This window comes from Chelonia mydas, chromosome 1 (genome assembly GCF_015237465.2).
Source record: "Chelonia mydas isolate rCheMyd1 chromosome 1, rCheMyd1.pri.v2, whole genome shotgun sequence".
NCBI lineage: Eukaryota > Metazoa > Chordata > Testudines > Cheloniidae > Chelonia > Chelonia mydas.
This window is the reverse complement of record NC_057849.1, coordinates 306319489-306337410: the sequence shown is the minus strand read 5'-3', so window position 1 is coordinate 306337410 and position 17922 is coordinate 306319489. Positions and strand designations below refer to the sequence as shown.

The window sequence follows — 17922 nt, the reverse complement described above, 5'->3', positions numbered from 1 at the left end:
ATTTCTTTGGCCCCAGTCCCCAAGGACTTACTGCTTTGACTAGTATAATTGCCTATGGTGAAGTAGAGGCACTTAAAAATTGAAATAAGTAAATATATATTTAGCAGCAAACAATATTAAAATGCACTGTGCATTCACCAGGGACTTAAGACCAGATCTAACCATGCCTATTAAAGTCAACAAAAGTATTTCCATTTACTTTAACAGGATTTGGCCTCTAGGCTGCAATCCAGCAAAACACTTAAGCACAATTTTAAGCACATGAGTAGTCCAGTTGACTTAAGTTCTTTGCTGGATTTGGGCCTTAATACAGGACTGGATGCCAGGAACGGGCATCTAGGAGCCAGAAAACAGGCTCTTTTTAAAAAAAAAAAGTTGAGGGCTAAAAGGTCCAGTGTCCTTCAGCAGCAGCTGTGGGAAGTACAAGTTGTGGACTACAAGCTGCGACATGTTGGGAGAACTTCCTGGTTCTTGCCAAGAAGTACCATTGCTCTCGAAGCAGGAAGTTTCAGCACAGACTGAAGCTGTGAGAACAAAGCAAGCCAGCAGAGAGGACGCTGCTGGACTGTTATCCTGTTCTGCGTTTCTTTACAGGTAGGACCAAAAAGGCTTTAAAAAGAGTACCCTGAGAAGAGTTTAAATGACAGAAAATTAGAACATTGGCTTGTTTGTGTTGGGGTTTAGTTATTGTGGGAATTCGAACATATTTGTAAGAGGGTTGAGTTAGACAAAGTCCCCTCTGTCCTTCCAGCAGGAAGTTTCAACACTGACTGAGCACAAGGCAAGCAAGCAGAGAGGAGGATGTTGGACTGTAATCCTGTTCTATGTTTCTTTTCAGAATAAAACTTTATTCTTGGTGGTTTGTCTAAGTAGGTCTGGTCTGAGGTGATACACATGGATACATAACACAGGCCGAGCTTCCTAAAGTTGCGTAAAAGCCACAAGGCAGACTTACCCTATCTTGAACAACTTCATACTGGGTCAGTGTACAGGAGAAGCGAAAGCATGAATCCTGTAGATACGATTCCATCCTTTGATAAATGAATATATTATTTTTCTTAAAAAGTAGCCATTAAAAAAAATAACCCTCATATCTGGTCCCCAAGGAGCATGAGGGAATTAGTTCAGGCAAATCTGGACTCAGCTGCTGGGCTCATAATTTGTGTGTGCCATCTACATTTGAAGACTATAGAATTCACAAGAAAACAAGTGTTTTGGTCCAGAGGAAGAAAGCTCATTTGTGCAAATGCTTTGCCTCCTGGTCCTTTGTATACCTCTGATTCTTTAACGATGTTTTCTGTAGTATCTGTTTAGTCATGCTGTATAGGCTTCCCATGTTTGTAAATTGCTGCTAAATTCTGTTGAAACTGAACTGAATTGGATACTTCACTGTTATCTGGGACATTGGCTGGCTGATGGACTCATTGAGAATGAAATTCCTAGCCTTTCAGCTCACAAAGGCTAGGAGACTGCATTTGTACAAGGTCAAAGCTTTGGTCTTTCACTGCAGTCGTGTTAAAGAATGGCTGTTGAGAGCCACTGTGGGCTCTAGAGGGTTGAATTTTGGAGGACATGAGACACCAATACAGAAATTAATGAAAAAAATCTGACAAATGTGCTGGTAATTTGAAATCCCAATTAAATCACATCATTAGGATGGAGCAAAATATAGCCATCATAAATCTGAAATAGAACAACATGTGCTAGTGTCATTTAAGCACTCAGGTAGGACTGCAATAAGCATAGTATACAAACCTAGTTAGATGTGGCCTGTTATTGTTCTTTTAGAGCAAATTGTTTTAGCTTTTCTTTATTGCTGCTTTCATTGTCTTCTACATTTTAAAATGTTTTCCCATACAATTACTGGAATTACCATAGTAAGAAGAATGCTTTTCACCTTTTTATGTCTTATAACATTGTTTACAATTATATGTATGTTATTAAAAAAGATTTTTACTTTAGGATTTTTCTCTAATCTAGTTAGCTGTTTGTATGGTTTCTGGCTGTTAATGTAAGTTAATTCAAAGATGCCATCAAAATGAGACAAACACCAACCTGTTGATCAAGTATTAAGAAAAAAGAGCTTTTGCATATCCAATAGCAGTAGGGGAAGGTAAAGCTGACTGAAAGGGGTATGAGCCAGGTTCAAGTTATTGTGCTCTCCAAGAGAGAGATCACTGCTCTTTTTATATCTTATTTGGTTCCACATAAATGCATAATCTAGATCCATTTTAACACAACATTTAGTAGTTCATTGAATGGCCTCTGCGTATTCCCACTCTTGAATGCTCCAACAGGCATAGCTAATATAGAGCTTGTCTACATGGGGACACAGGAAAATTAATCCTAATTAACTAAAGGTGTGAATTTAAGGTGGGTTAGTTAAACTGCATTAACCCCCTGTGCAGACACAGTCATTCAGAACTGAAATGGCTTTAATTCCATTTAGTTTAATTATCTTTGTATTTGAAACTCCTATGTGTAAGTGCACCAGCAGAGTCTACATGGCCCAAGTAATGCATACTACATTAGTATGTTTTAGAAATCACACCTGGATAGTGTACATTACCTCACCATGTAGACAAGCCCTAAATTTAATCCAAGATTATGTGATTAAGAAGGAGGTGGGGGTATAAATTGAGGATCTGTATCTGCATTTCAAACCAGGAAGTCATTTCAAGTAGTTTTAGAAATAATGGATGTTCCTTTTATAGTTTGTCACCTTAAACTGTTTAGGTCAAAGACCTGCAGCACGGTTGTTTGAAATACAACAATATTTGTAACATTTATTTATATATTGTCTTGAATATACAAAATGTAACTTGCTAGCTAATTAATTCTCACAACACTTTATCAAAGAGGAAACTGAGGCAGAGATACAGAGACTCTCAAGGACACACAGGGAGTCAATGATCCAACTGGGATTATCTCAGGATTTCTTGCCTTTCAATCCTCCCTGAATATTAACTCCTTTTTGCCTCATCTCCTTTTACTCCCTTCTCCCCAGACCTCTCTTGCTCAATGAAGTCCCTTGTTTCGGTACCCCGTGTCCTTTTTTCCAAACCCGTCCCCACGTCTTTCTTTCATGTCTCCCTGAAGGCCGAGAAATCCTTCCCTGACCTCAAATGCCATGCCTCTTTCCTACCCTTCTCTAAATTCACTTCAGAGAGGTTTATGCTCTGAATAATTACTGTTTTCAAAATTTATTTAACAAACCTTTGTTACTTTCAAGACATGTGCACTAGCCTGCCATGTGAGTGCATAATCATAGTCCTCTTCCTTGCCCTTTCACTGTCCTACCTCTTCTTATATTACCTGTTCTTTCTTTTTATTCTCTGCCCAGTTGGTAAGATGCTCAGGGTAGGGAATCTTACCCATTTTGTAAAGGGTTTTCCACACTTCTGACATTACTTAATTAATAATAGCCCTGTGCTTATTACTTCTGATTATAGAGATGGAATAACACAGGCCCAGATGATAAGCCTGATAACCATGAAAAATCACCCTTTCCATGTGGCAAGGTCAGCCGGCTTGGCAGTGGCATTATCACCACTTCGTCCAGAGAGGGTTGTCTGTAGGTTCAGGAATCCACATGTGAGGAGAAGATGTGGATTACATGAGCAGGCTGAAGTTGGAGGGGATGTATATCAATCCCCCCACACACACACACACTGCACCTAGATCTCCAGGGAGGTCCTTAGGACATCAGCTTGAATTTCAACCTTAAAAGAGTTGGTAAACAAGGAAGAAAAGTGTGCTCTTCCTGAAGTCATCACAGCAACAGACAGTTGATGCTCGTATTTCCCTGAGCTGGTCCCAAGGAAAGTGGAGACAAACACACCACAGACCAGCCAGTTGGCTAGAGGACAATGCCCACTAGTGTGATGGTACCTCAGCTGAAAAATGTGTAGTTCACCAAACTGCAATCCCTGACTGACTCTAAAGCTCTACAGACCCAGCAAGGAGAAGAGCAGTTCCTTTTTCTTTTCCTGAATAACTTTTCTTTGTTGGGTTTCTTTAACAGAACACCTGGGCACAGATGCCTATCAGGAGAGACTTGCCCTAGCTTTATAAGGTATGTGGGGCCAATAATAGCACATGCGTATAAGCCCATAGTACACGTTATGATTGGGCATCAATTAACCAAGGTTCCAAGCAAATTTTACCACAGATCACTAAAAGTTCTCCTAGATATGTAAAAATTCCAGCCTTAACCCATTCTTTCTACAAGGAAAAGCATAAACTGATAATAATTCTATTACTATGCAGCTTACTTAAGTAAACTATTCAGTAATTTGTATTTAGTAGTTTTGTGATTGTGCTCATGTAATAATTTGATCAATCGTGGGTCTCAAATGTTTGTTAATCAATTTTAATTCATACTATTAACTCCTTGAATTGATTAATTTGGTTTACATTGTAAGCTCAATTAGATTATTATATTATTTAGTACTTTAGGGAAGTATAATAAATTGGTTTTAGTTGTTTATGCTCTTAAAAGCCATAAAAACACACAATTGTTTTTCTCAAATCAAATCATGATGAGGTAAAAATAACCTTAATTAAAGGGACTTTGATTAAACATTAACAAATCATTTCACTCAGATCTTGGAAACCCTATTACTACTCTAAATTTGGTAAATCGGCCAAGATGCCTGTGTTAGTCACTTGAAGAGAAATTTTTTAAAGGTGTGCAGGTGTGTTTTAGAATAGACATGTTTTTGACCCATCTCTCTAAAATAGAAAGGTTCATAAAGAATTAACAAGCTGAAAGAGGGAAAAGGAAGTTCCCTTCTGATCACTGCGCTACCAGGCTGACAGTGAGGTAGTGAAGTTTCCTGTTGAAAGAGTAGAAAAGTGCAGTCAGGCATACTATTTAAATAAGCTAGACACAGAAGTCTGGAGTAGAGGATTCACTAAGAGTTTTGGTAAAGCTACAAGATAAAAAGCTTTACACTTTCAGTTTTGCCTTCATCTGAAACAAAGCTTTCATGGGTTACAGAGAGGCCAAACTATCTTCCCCTTTTTTGTGAGGAAAATCTGCTTCCTGTACATGGAAGAAAACTGCTAGTCACCACATCTGGAAATATCAAATAGTGAGTGTTAAGTTTCTTTAATTTATACTTCTACTTAGGGTTTTCACCCACATTGTGACAGGGTTTATTAACTCCTGTCCCTAACCATGAGGCAGCCAACTCATTTGAAACATTGAGCAGATATAACTTACTTCCTTTACAGGCCATTTAGAATCATAGGACTGGAAGAGACCTCAAGAGGTCATCTAGTCCAGTCCCCTGCACTCATGGCAGAACTAAGTATTATCTAGAACATCCCCGACATGTGTTTGTCTAATCTGCTCTTAAAAATCTCCAGTGATGGAGATTCCACAATCTCCCTAGGCAATTTATTCCAGTGCTTAACCACCCTAACAGTTAGGAAATTTTTCCTAGCTGTCCAACCTAAACCACCCTTGCTGCAATTTAAGCCCATTGCTTCTTGTCCTATCCTCAGAGGTCACGGAAAACAATTTTTCTTCCTCATCCTTGTAACAACCTTTTATGTACTTGGAAACTGTTATGTCTATTCTCAGTCTTCTCTTCGCCAAACTAAACAAATCCAATTTTTTCAGTTTTTCCTCACAGGTCATGTTTTCTAGACTTTTAATAATTTTTGTTGTCCTTCTCTGGATTTTCACCCATTTGTCTACATCTTCCCTGAAATGTGGCACCCAGAACTGGACACAATACTCCAGTTGAGGCCAAATCAGCATGGAGTAGAGCAGAAGAGTTACTTCTCGTGTCTTGCTTACAACACTCCTGCTAATACATCCCAGAATGATGTTTCCTCTGTTTTTTTTTTTGCACAATACTGTTACACTGTTGACTCATATTCAACTTGTGATCCACTATCACCTCCAGATCTCTTTCTGCAATACTCCTTCCTAGGCAGTCATTTCCCATTTTGTATGTGTGCAACTGATTGTTCCTTCCTAAGTGGAGTACTTTGCATTTGTCCTTATTGACTTTTATCTTATTTACTTTAGACCATTTCTCCAGATCATTTTGAATTTCAGTCCTATCCTCCAAAGCACTTGGAGTCCTATCCTCCACCTCTCCCAGCTTGGTATCATGTGCAAACTTTATAAATGAACTCTGTGTCATTCTCTAAATCATTGATAAAGATATTGAACAGAATCGGACCCAGAACTAATCCCAACCAGACCCCCACTTGATGTGCCCTTCCAGCTTGACTGTGAACCACTATGACTGCTCTGGGAACGCTTTTCCAACCAGTTACGCACCCACCTTATAGTAGCTCCATCTAAGTTTTATTGCCCTAATTTGTTTATGAGAAGGTCATGTGAGACAGTATTGAAAGCTTTACTAAGGTCAAAATATACCATGTCTACCTCTTCCCCAGTGTACACAAGGCTTGTTACCCTGTCAAAGAAAGCTATTAAGTTGGTTTGACACAATTTTTTCTTGACAAATCTATGCTGACTGTTACTTATCACCTTTTTATCTTCCAAGTGCTGGCATATTGATTCCTTAGTTATTTGCTCCACTATCTTTGCCATCTATCTAGAGAGATGGTCGTTTGATCAATCAAAATGAGAAAGACAAGATGTCAGTCAGTTGCAAGAGACCCTCAGCCAGCTCAGTGAGGACCTGGTGGCAGGCACAATATTGCAAGAAGATGCTTCCTCATATATTGCCTGTGATTCCATCCTGGAAAGAGATGATAAACTTTGAAAGGGAAAAAGTTAAAGGTCTGTGTGATGGGGTAGAGGGACACCGCCCACTGCGGGATGAGGGCACTCCCTCCCTCAAGCCACCCTCTGCCTTTAGGAAGTGAGGCCTAAAGGCTTAAGTCCATCAAGTGGCTTTTAGCTGTGCAGCCTAGTGGCCAGATTCAATAGCATACCCTGGCTCTTAGGGCAGTGAGGCCTAACAGCCAAAAAAGGGGTGGGCTACCACCTGGGGATGGCATGGTGGCCAGAGTAGGGGTACCCGGGCCCTCCTTAATCCACTGGGTCCCACCCCAGGGCTCTGGCAGCAGCAACTGAGATTGTCAGTGGGGATCCAACCACAACACGCCAACTATTCTGGGACTATGGCTAGTCCCTCCCCTGGGCTGCTTCCTACCATGACTCCTGCATCCATGGAATGAGTGACTTTGGGGCTCCTGGATTCCTCTGCCTGGGCTGGTCCCCCTGGCTCTGAAGTCCCTGGGGTGCTCGCAGGCAGTGGGACATCTGCCGGGGTCTCAGTGTCTCTAGGTTCTGCTTTCAGGGGCTGCTGCAGCTCCAAGGCAGGTGCCTGTAAAAGACATCCTTCCTCTTCAGTGGCTAGCCTGGATTGAGCTGGGCTGCTTTCTTTTATACTGGTGCTACACCTACACCTCGAGCATGCCCAGTAGGGATGTGGGGCCATGATTTCCTCAGCCCAGAGTGAGGAGTTAACACTTCCCTGTCCAGTGCGGAGTGAGTGCACCCCATCACGGTTTGGAGCAAGACTTAGACAGATGATCGCTAGAAATGGATAAAGTGGCTGAGGATTTCAGAGGGATAGAAAAATTGCAGAATAGAAGGGTGAAGGAAGAGAATGAGTTGTTCGTAGAGAAGGATACTCTTAAATGGAGGTTAAAAGGAGCTCTGGCAGCTCCAGGAGCCCAAGATGCCCAAGAAGTTTGTGAGATGAATGTAACCCTTACATTGGAGGGGTACGCCTTACCTCAGAGCCCAGATAAAAAAGAAATGTTCAAGAAAGCAAAACAGATTGATAAATTTGTCTCCCTCGAGAAAAGATATAGGTTTAAGACACATATGGTCGAAACTTCCCTATCTGCTTTAGAAGGAGTTTCAGAAAATAAGATGAGGTTTTTAAGGAGGACTTTAACCACGAACCCCAGGGTCTGCCGCAATTGCTTCCAGCCCACAGGTGCTTATTTTGACATGGGAAGGGGCTCAGAGTCTGGATGGCATGTGGGGGCCTTTGTTCCCCTCCCTCTCTACCTCCCTCCCACCAAAGGCCCTCCACAAGAGTGGGTCAGTCCTCTTCAGCACCTGGGGCTCAACAAGGTGGACCTTTCTCTCCAGACAGGGCTTCTTTGGTAGTAATACCCCTTCCTGCACCACCAAGCACCACAGCTCAATCCCACTTCCAAAGGGAAAAGCTCCAATTTTCCTCCCACATGCTTAAGTGGATGATCAGTTAACTTGGCAAGGAGTCTATGCTTTCTGACTCTCCCTCTTTGCAACAGAAGGCTGTGTGCTCTTACAGAGATTTACCTCTTCATTACCCTCCAATTACATCTCAGAGGATGAGGAACAAAGGGTCTCCAAGTAACCTTTTCCCCTGCCTCCCACAGGCTCAGTCCCAATTAAGGAAACACGCATTCCCAGCTTGTGCCAAAAGGTAGTTGTAAATACAGTGATAAAATAGGAATACAGATTAAATAGTTGATGGTAGCAAAGTTATTGGTAACCAACATTTGGTACGCAGCAGACACTTTCTTCAAAGGGAAATACAGTAACAGCTGGGACAAGAATTGCAATCTCTTACTCATTTTTTAAAAACAAAGCCCAGAATAAACACATCTGCTTTCATTATCCCAGGTTGCTGATGGATCTCTTAATATGCAGTGCCACCATTGATATGTCAGCTTCTGAATCTGTTTCTTGGGTCACATTCACACATAATTGATGACCGTCTTTTTTTCCCTGTCTATAGACATTCCGTTCACAAATGTTAGCTTATCATATCCATAAATTGTCCTTCTTTACAAAAGACATCCCTCTCTTCCTAACATAGGGTCCTAAATTTAACTTCATCCCACACAAATCTGGCATTCACACTTTTTCTGTTCAGAATTATTTACATCAGGAATGGAGAATTATAAAATAGATGGTTTTTTTAAAAAAGAAGGATTTAGATGCAAAAGAAATTAAGCCACATGACTTCAGTCTACCTTGATTACTATTTTTGTTGTGTCCTCCTTTTGAGCTTTGACAGGTTGAGATAGGTGGGTTACAGACTCTGCACAGGATTGAACAAGAAAACGTATAAATCTGGGGAAATGGGTGGGGGTGGATCCATGAGTAGAAATTAAATATGGTCTTGGGAAATGAGCCTTTATATTCTTTTCATGTAATAAACTAATTGTAGCTAGAGAGCTGACGAGGGTAACATTTTGTCCTCTTTCTTCATTATATAAAACTGTAATAACACTTAAAAACAGATTAGTCTGAGTCACAAAATTTGGAATTCGTGCTGAATTTCAAACACCCCAATGTTCAGAGGTGTCTGAATATGGGGTTTAGTTTATATGCAAATCAGGAAGTATCCAGGGAAAATATAGCTGTAAAATATACATTTTCTTATTAGATAGCATCAATCTAGACATCTAGGCTCCTATCTGTGCACCTTATAGCCAGATAAGTGAACCAATGAGCAATCCTCACATTCTAGTTCAGTCTTAGTAAGTCATCTTTTGTGCAAACTCTCTCGCCCCAGTTTCTGTTGGGGAAATCCCCTATGATTCCCTCCATTGTACTAGTTTCTCCTTTCCTTTTATGACCCACCCAGATCAGAAATGTTTTAGGCAGCAAGCCTAAGTGCCTTTACACCTTATCTCAATGATTTCTTCTCTCTCTTCTGTTTGGCATAAGGACTCATCACAGAAACTGCACAGAAACTGTGACTTGTAGGTTAAGATGGGAATTCAACCCATTATTTGTTTACATTTATTATTGTTCTGCCTCGCTTGCAAAAGTCCAGCCCTCTTCAGATTGCAGAGTGCTGCTCTGATGTGGAGCTAGCTTTTGATACACAGATAAAAAGGGGTCTAGGTACATGACATTTTCTTTTATTATTTTTCCTGTTATGCAATTTTGCAAAGGGTTTGTTGCTTACACAGTGAAAACCAATGGTGTCACATCTGAGCATGAGCTCCCAATCCAAGAAGGAATGGGTGTGATAGAATCCAAGAAGCTTCAATGTAATAATATGCTGACTGTTCCTCCTGGACTGACCCCTCAGGACATTCTGCACGTATTGCTAAAATTGAAAGAATTCTGCCTATTCTTCTTACATTTCACCTGCAACAATAAAGGACTCTAAGTAGGTCCCAAAGATAACATCCTGAACTCTTACCAATAACATTTTGTACCCTTAACATCACCCCATCATGTATTCTCTGATTATAAGTCTTTCTGCTTTTCTTCTTGTGCTCTAGCTGCAGAATAGGTGTAATCTAGGCCATTTTTTTAGATTCCAGTAGCTTTTTGGGCAGTAGGCACATGCATGCACAATCCAGGAACATTCTAGACCTGCCATGGGCAAATCAAAGTCATAGCTATGTAGGCCAATGAAGAGTGCTTGAGCGCTGAGTGGTTTGTTTGTTTGTTTGTTTGTTTGAAAAATAGTGTTTTAATTTAAAAAAAAGCATTTTTCAGGTCCCTAATCCTATTCATCAAATTCATGTTGAATGAGGCAAAAGGTTTCAGTTGGGAAGGAGAGGGGGAAATCTTTTCAAAAAATCAAAACATTTCATTGCAACAGTTTTGTTCATAAAAAGTCAAAATATTTTGTTTCAACTTTCAGAATAGCATTTCAAGTTGACATCTGGCTAATTAAAAAAAGAGTGAAAAACATTCAAAATGTCCGAATCGATACAAAAAGTAAAAAAAAATTGTTTTCAGTTGACTCAAAACATTGAATTGCCTTGAAAGGAGATTTTTTCAAGTTTTTGTTTCAAGAAAAATAGATTGTGGTTCAAATCAAACTGGAATATTTTCAGATATTTCAGTTTGGCCCAATGAACCGAAAAATACATTATTTGCTCAGCCTAGTCATAACCAGCAAGAGGTTGTCCATTCCTAGAGCCGACTGAGTACTTCGCTTGCTCTGACTCAGCTTCTTGAGCTTGTACTAAATTCTTCTCTGGAGGCTCCAGTTCTTCCCTCTCTCCCATTTAGTCTTGCATTGGCTCACTTGCTCTGCCTTACACTGATCTGCACTGTTCTGTTGTTATAATTCACAGCCAACCCAGCACGTCAGGAAATGGAAGGTGGTAAAAGCTGCCTGGGCCCGGGGTGGGGGTGGGGGCTGGTAAAGGCATAAAAGACCAAAGTAAGAGGGCGTAAAGTGTAAGAAAAGAGGAGGATTGCTGTTTTTTTAAATTTAGCTTTCCTCTTGTATCACAGCTGAGTTTACATTAGCATATGAACAAATTGCCTTACATTATACATAAACTGTGCAACAATAAACAGTACACTAAATCGAGTGAGTCACATGAATTCAAGACACCGGGGCTTACCTTTAGAGCTCTGTACAACTTCAGCTCACATTCTGACCGACCTTTATTCACTTCACTTCACTCAAGCTTCCCTTCCTCTTCCCAATAGTTTGCCCCAGAATCGCTCTCCCACCTTCTTTGTGCTGTTTCTTATGCTTGGGGCCTATTACTCCTCCTGCTTCTCTCTCCCTCCAACCTGCTTTCCATTCAACCCTCTTCTTCTTGGAAGCGTTTCATCAATAATCCACCAAATCCAGAATTTCAAATTGTTAAAGTGAATATTAAATGAATGTTTAAACCACCAAAATAACCCAGAAGGAGCTTTCACAACTACTCAGCCCCATGATCTGCTCTGCATGGCAAAAATTGCCCTCCTCCCTCCTTATTGCATTTACTGATAACTTGTCCCCTGCCCTTTCCCCATTGCTGCTCTCCATGGTCTGTTGTCATTTTCTGTTGGGTCCTTGACATAATTGCGTTCATAACCTGCTAAAGGCTGGGACTACATCTTTTATTCTGATTGGAAAGTCCCATGCATGCCTATAGTGCACATGATACAACCTAACAAGGTGACTCTCAAATGCAGAAGCATGACTTGGCTGCAGCTCTGTCACTGAAGGGGGCAGGGCAGCATTTAAAAAAGAAAGAAACCAGAGGCTTGTGATGATGGGTAGAAGAAATTCCTATAACCATTCTAATCTTCTATTCGGTTTTTAAGGTATTTAAGTCACACCAGGTTTGAGAACATTGTAATTTCGTTTGACTTTTGCGATTCTTGATTTATGGTCAGCATCTTCCCCAGTAAAGGATAATTAAACAATTCCACATTTTAGTTAAGTTCCAATCTCATCACTTTCTTACTCTCTTTTTCCTTGCTGGTAGCTGCAATGTCCGCATATACTTCAGCTTTCAAACCTGCCAACACCCATGTGTGACACCAACTTCTACAATCAGTGTAAAGCTTTCGGACATGGTAATAAATAGTAGAGGAAAAACAATGGAAATATATGGGATTCTTTTTCTTCAACATGAAGAACGTTTTCTATAAACTCCATTTCAGGGTTTAATAATTCAGTTGTCAATAAATTACAGTAATAGTAATCAGTGTCAGTAACAGTAATCAGTACAGTTGTCAGTAAATTACAGTAATAGTAATCAGTGGGGTTTGGAATAAATTTGAGCCTCATGAGCACTATACTGGGGAACGATCTGTTAAGAGGTCTGTGTATGAATTCAAGGCATATACACTTCATGGGCCTTTTGCACTGCCTCACTGAAAGTTATTCAAAAATTCTAGCACTGTTGTTTGACTTAATGAAATGGATGTTTTGAATGTTTATATTGTTGACATAAAACAGCCCCAACCAGTTTCCTAGTTGTATCCAGATACTGCAGATTAAACTGGGAAATCCAGCTTCCTTCATCTTATGTTCAGTTTTTTTCTTTGCAGCTAGTCAGTCATATACTAACCCAAGTGGGATCATGGCCCTAGTCTGGCTGTTCTACTCCCTCGCTGTGCTGCTCCAACTGGCTTTGTCTGTGGACCATGTACCTATGCTGCTCTGGTCAACTCACAGGTGAGAAATTAAAACATCTAGCAGTCTTTATGCAGTTGCTGTACCAGAACAAATTGTGTGTGTGTGTGATCATATGATCATGTCTGCTCTGCCTTTCCTGAGACCTTGATCCAATGTACAATATATGAGACATTATGGTCTATAATACTTAGTCCTGTGTTGAGTGCAGAGGACTGGACTAGAAGACATCTTGAGGTTCCCTCCAGTCCTATGATTCTATATAATTAAAGTAGGGCATGGATCAGCATTCACATTGCACTCCCTATCAGTACCCGGCCTGAACCAAGAAAGCTAATGATCCAACCAGTGGACCAAATTCAGTGATAAATCCTGGTCATGTGCCAACAGAGGCATGTTTTGCATATGCTAAGAAGAAGATATAATTAAAGACTATATCATAATTCGTACACACAAGGAGGTTGAATTAAGGTTATACCGGCAATCGTAATTCTGGTATTTCCTAACTTTTGAGTGCCTGATTTTGCACCTTAATGTTGTTTTTAATGTAGCTTTTTTTGCATGTAAAAGAACATATGTTACAGTGTGTATTATGTCAGATGGTTAGTAGAACGTGTGGCATCATATTGGTTTGGTTTTGAAAGTGCAGGGGAGATGCTTGAATGTGAAGGATTTGAATGTACTTAGGAGGTCACAAGTTTGAATCTAACATGTGAGACACTTCAAAGAAAGAATCCAAAAGGACTTGCAAGGTCACAGGCCACTTTTTAACCAGATCTAAGCAAGCATGAAGAAGGCTATTCTGGAGGACAAAGGTAACAATAGACCTGCTGTACCCTAGACAGACTTGCTGGCTGTCTTACCTTAGACCTGTATAAATCACTTAATCTCTTTGCTTTACTTCCTTTGTCTTGACTATTTAGATTGTAAATCCTATGGGGGCAGAGACTTTTATTCTATGTACATATGTATGTATGATGCCTAGCAAAACAGGGCCCCTGAACTCAATTGTGGCCTCTAGGCACTGTGATGTAAATAACAATAACCATCCATCTGACCATGCTTGAAATGTAATAAAGTTCATCCAAGTTATTTTCAAACTATTTCCTAATGACTCTCTTTGCCTTGCACTTATTAGCTTCATGACATCACTGATCTATGTAGCTGTCAGTGGTAGGGTCTGGAATCCTTGCAAGCAATTCAGTTCCCTTTTTTACAGCTGTGAGTTCTTAAAGTTAAACTCCTCTTGGAGACGGAACAGGCCTTCCTCTGAGTACATTTCACCACCTTTGTGGTCTGTGAGAGAGTACAGGGCTGACTCAAGATGTGACAGATTGAATAAGGGTCCTTTGCGGAAAGGTGTCTTGATTTTATTTGCATTTGCCTCTTAATTTACTTTCATTGTGAGAAAGGAGTAAGTTTATGCAGAAATAGTATACTATGTAAATTGCTTTTCAGTACAATGAATATGTAAAATGTGTAAAATGAATGTGTAAAATGCCATTTCAAAATAGAGTTCTTTGATGCCCTTTCATTCTGTTAAATGTGATACTGTGGTGATGAAGTAGAGGGAGTACATTTGAACACAGATGTGAGTGTGTGAAATTTGTGCTGTGTTTCTCTCAAATGTGTTTTGGTCATTGTGTCTTTTATAACATCACTGATTATCACCACACTTGACAAATGTCAGTACTATGCTAAGGCATCTGTGGAAATTACACCTTTGGTCCCTGGGGAGTAGAGGTGTAGGAAAAATGCAGATGTAACTACAGAGAACGAAATTAAATTAGTTAGCTTTGTGTTTCTTTTCTGAAGGAAAGTAAGAGATGAATCTTTAATTTCAGGAGCTTGTACTACATTGGAGGTAGTAGAAGTTGACTAATTTATGAATCTTTAAAATAGACATCTGGAAGAGATCTAAAATTGTGTACTGAAAAGAAAAGTAGATTTGGGCAATAGTTTCATTTTTTAAGACAAAAATGTTCCTAAATGACTGAATCCATGTCTTCTTTGTCCTGCTTTTTATTTCTTGTAAATACTGCATCTGTTGTTAATATAAACAAAGTCGTGCTGCTGTTGTGTTTAAACAAAAGTTATTGCAAGGTAAGGCATGGTCAGAAAGCAAGAGTTCATAGTAGTAATGAAAACAAACTTTTCACGAGCAAGCCGTTAGCAACTTGTTCCATACAGTTTATTCAGGATCAACAGCAAGAAAATCAGACAGGGAATGTAGTGAAACCAGCTTCATATTTATATGCCTACAACTTTTTCAGGAGGAAGTGTACCTATATCCATGACCTTTTGCATTTTGAAAATGCAGTGTTTGGTGTGGGAGAAATTATTTTTTGGTGAATGCAAATGAAGTAAATAAAAGATGTATATTAGTTTAAAAATAAAGCAGAAGCAGCAGTAACTTTGGTTTGGTATACACTTGGCTCCAAATTCTACATGCAGTATTTTAAAAGAGGAACTTTCTAATAACGAAAGCTTTCCTGGATACCTCTGTCCATAATTCTGGTTTTAAACACTGCAGTTATAGCTCTTCTGCACAGCTTTGTTTGACACTTAAACCAAGAGTAACAGGTTTTTTATTACTCTAAGGCCAAAGATATTAAAACTAAACCAAGGAAAGGGGCGCTCATTAACTGAATAAGAATCTACTGGTATATGACATGGTTTATAACATTTGGGACTGAACATATTTCGGTGTCCCTTTAAAATCAAATCTGTTCCAATTAACACAAATTGTGCAATAGGTTTTATAATTAGTTCTATAGAATCTTGGTGGTTTCATCCTTTAGTTTCTGCAGGATTTTTCCATAAAGTTTTGACCATGACAGGTTTATGAACACAATCCAGAAGAGATAAAAAAAGCAGATCTTTGGAATGTTAAATAAAACCCTTTCAATCTTCACTTGGTGTAAAAAAAAAATCACATTTTAGGGAAGGAATGGTGGGCACAGAGCTGCTGGCTGTAAACATGGAGATGTAAAAAGCCATACTAGTCATTTTCTGCTGTCTTGATACCTCTCCCTACACCTCTAGAGTGAATGAATATTACATGTTAGGAAGTGGACCCATTCACAACCACTCTGTCAATTACAAGTTTGGAAAGAGTAATTAGGAATTTATCCTGGCTCCATATACTCTTTTATATGGTGAACTGACCTGCAGTAGCCAACTTTAAAATTGAATTTCTTTGTGTGTTACTTCTCTAGACTGTTCTTCTCTTCTGTGATAATCTTCCTTTGCAGCTCATTAGCTTTAAGTTTTGGCAGTGGGTAATTCTTTTTTTTTTTTTTTTTTTTTGGGGGGGGGGGCGGGGGGGGCAGGGAGGTTAGTTTAATTTTAATTGTTCCTAAATTTTATCACCCAAAGTGCTCACTGGAAGACTAGGGGATTTACCCCGCCTCTGCCAATGAGTAAACTCTGTTGAGGGCATGAGCCCTTAAAATGAGTGAGAGCCAAATTCTGCCCTGGGGCTAAACTTACAAAAATCAAATTATCTTCAATAGGAGCTGTACACAGCTATCTGAGAGTGGCATCTGACCCAAGTAAAAACTGCTGTATATAATGGTGATGGCCATATTCTGCTCTCACTTACACTGGTATAACTGACAGCAGAATTTGGTCTGTGTCCTTAACCAGCACACATTGGGATGTAGAGATTAAGAGTTCAAATATTTTTTTTAAACTGGTAACTAACCATACTGATGCATCCAACTATTTCCAAATAGAAACATTAAAACAAATAAAATCTTAAGGCAAGTGTAGACAGTAGTTGAGTGAGTATGTTGAGTTGTGATCAGCATCCCTTCAAGTACCATTTTATAAGATCTACATTTAAAAGCATACTAGGGTTTAGTAGTGTGAAGTAAGCAAGATTAGGAGGCAGCAATGGCTGAGCTGTAAATTCATCACTGACACTGAATCTTTCTGTGCTCTTGAGGAAGCCACTTCTCTCTGTCTCAGTTTTCCCATCTGTAAAATGATGTCAGTGGGTCCATTTCTTACCCTCATTGAAATCAATGGCAAAATTATCCTTGCCTTCAACTGGAGCAGGATTGAGCCTAATAAAATTTATAGTACCTGTTTCACATAGGTGTTATGAAAAATAGTTAATGTTTGTAAAGCACTAACGAGGTAAATGATAAATTATAAATAATTAGTAACACATTTCAAAATCTCTCTCATATTACATGGAAGCCTTTTAATGAAAGCTATTCTAATGTCAGGCACTATACACCGATCTGAGAAACCTGAAATTCCAAATGTACACAGTGTGCAAAGTATAAAATAGATTTAACACCAATCCTTACTGTACTTCAATACACTAAAAATGGTCTCTTCTATAATGCATATAAACAATTTGACAACATCCTAGTATTTCTAACAGCAACCTTAAAGAAAGATGAGGTAGGAATAGCTTAGATGCCGCAATGACATGGTTTTCACTAGAGAGTCCCAAAATTGTAAAGCCAAGTGCCTCTTGTCATAGGAATGTTCTTTGCTTACAATCAGTGAAAACATTTCACATTTTCCAATAACCGTCCAGCATTATGCCAAGACCGGAGATGGCTCTTTTTACAGTGAATGCAGGTTATAAGTGACTTTGAGCAAGAGTTAAGGCCAAGCACTAAAATAATAGTTTTTCTTATAGTTGTGAGAAGTTTAAAGGGAAACCTACTCTGACTTATAGGCATAGGGAAGTGATACCGTGAATACAAAGAAGTTGAGAAATCCCTTAGCTTCCTTGGGGATGTTTTTTCTCAGAAGAATCAAATATGCTCCACTGTAAGATGACATTTTGTATCAGGCCATTGTTGGGTTGCCACTCCAAATGTATTATTTCATCTATAAATGTATCCAGCTGCCATGGTGATATCGTACAATAAGATGCTTCAGTACCTTTTTTAAGTTCTGGTCCATTAGTCATTAATTTTCATTCTGCCTCTACCACTAGCACTGGTGACAAGTAAACTTGATATCTAATGGTTGTATTTGCAGGTTCCTAGTGAAATTTTCTTAACTAGCTATGGTATTGCTTAGTCCTGATGCACAGGGCAAAAGTATCATTGCTTGCCTAAAT

General features: G+C 39.4%; 1 protein-coding gene across 3 annotated transcripts in view; it reads left to right on the top strand.

Annotated features, from left to right (window-relative positions):
• The first annotated feature begins 276 nt into the window (after positions 1-276).
• The window catches only part of ATP6AP1 (ATPase H+ transporting accessory protein 1), a 94163-nt gene continuing 76517 nt past the window's right edge, over positions 277-17922 (top strand). Inside the window, exons 1-4 of one of the 3 annotated variants that reach the window (XM_037888980.2) lie at positions 495-594; positions 4025-4075; positions 5003-5096; positions 12749-12875. In XM_037888980.2, the coding sequence (XP_037744908.1) occupies positions 12781-12875 (95 nt within the window). In that variant the 5' untranslated portion in view covers positions 495-594; positions 4025-4075; positions 5003-5096; positions 12749-12780. Of the gene's footprint in view, positions 595-4024; positions 4076-5002; positions 5097-12748; positions 12876-17922 lie in introns of all 3 variants that reach the window. The other 2 variants (XM_027825592.3, XM_037888982.2) reach the window with 2 other exon arrangements.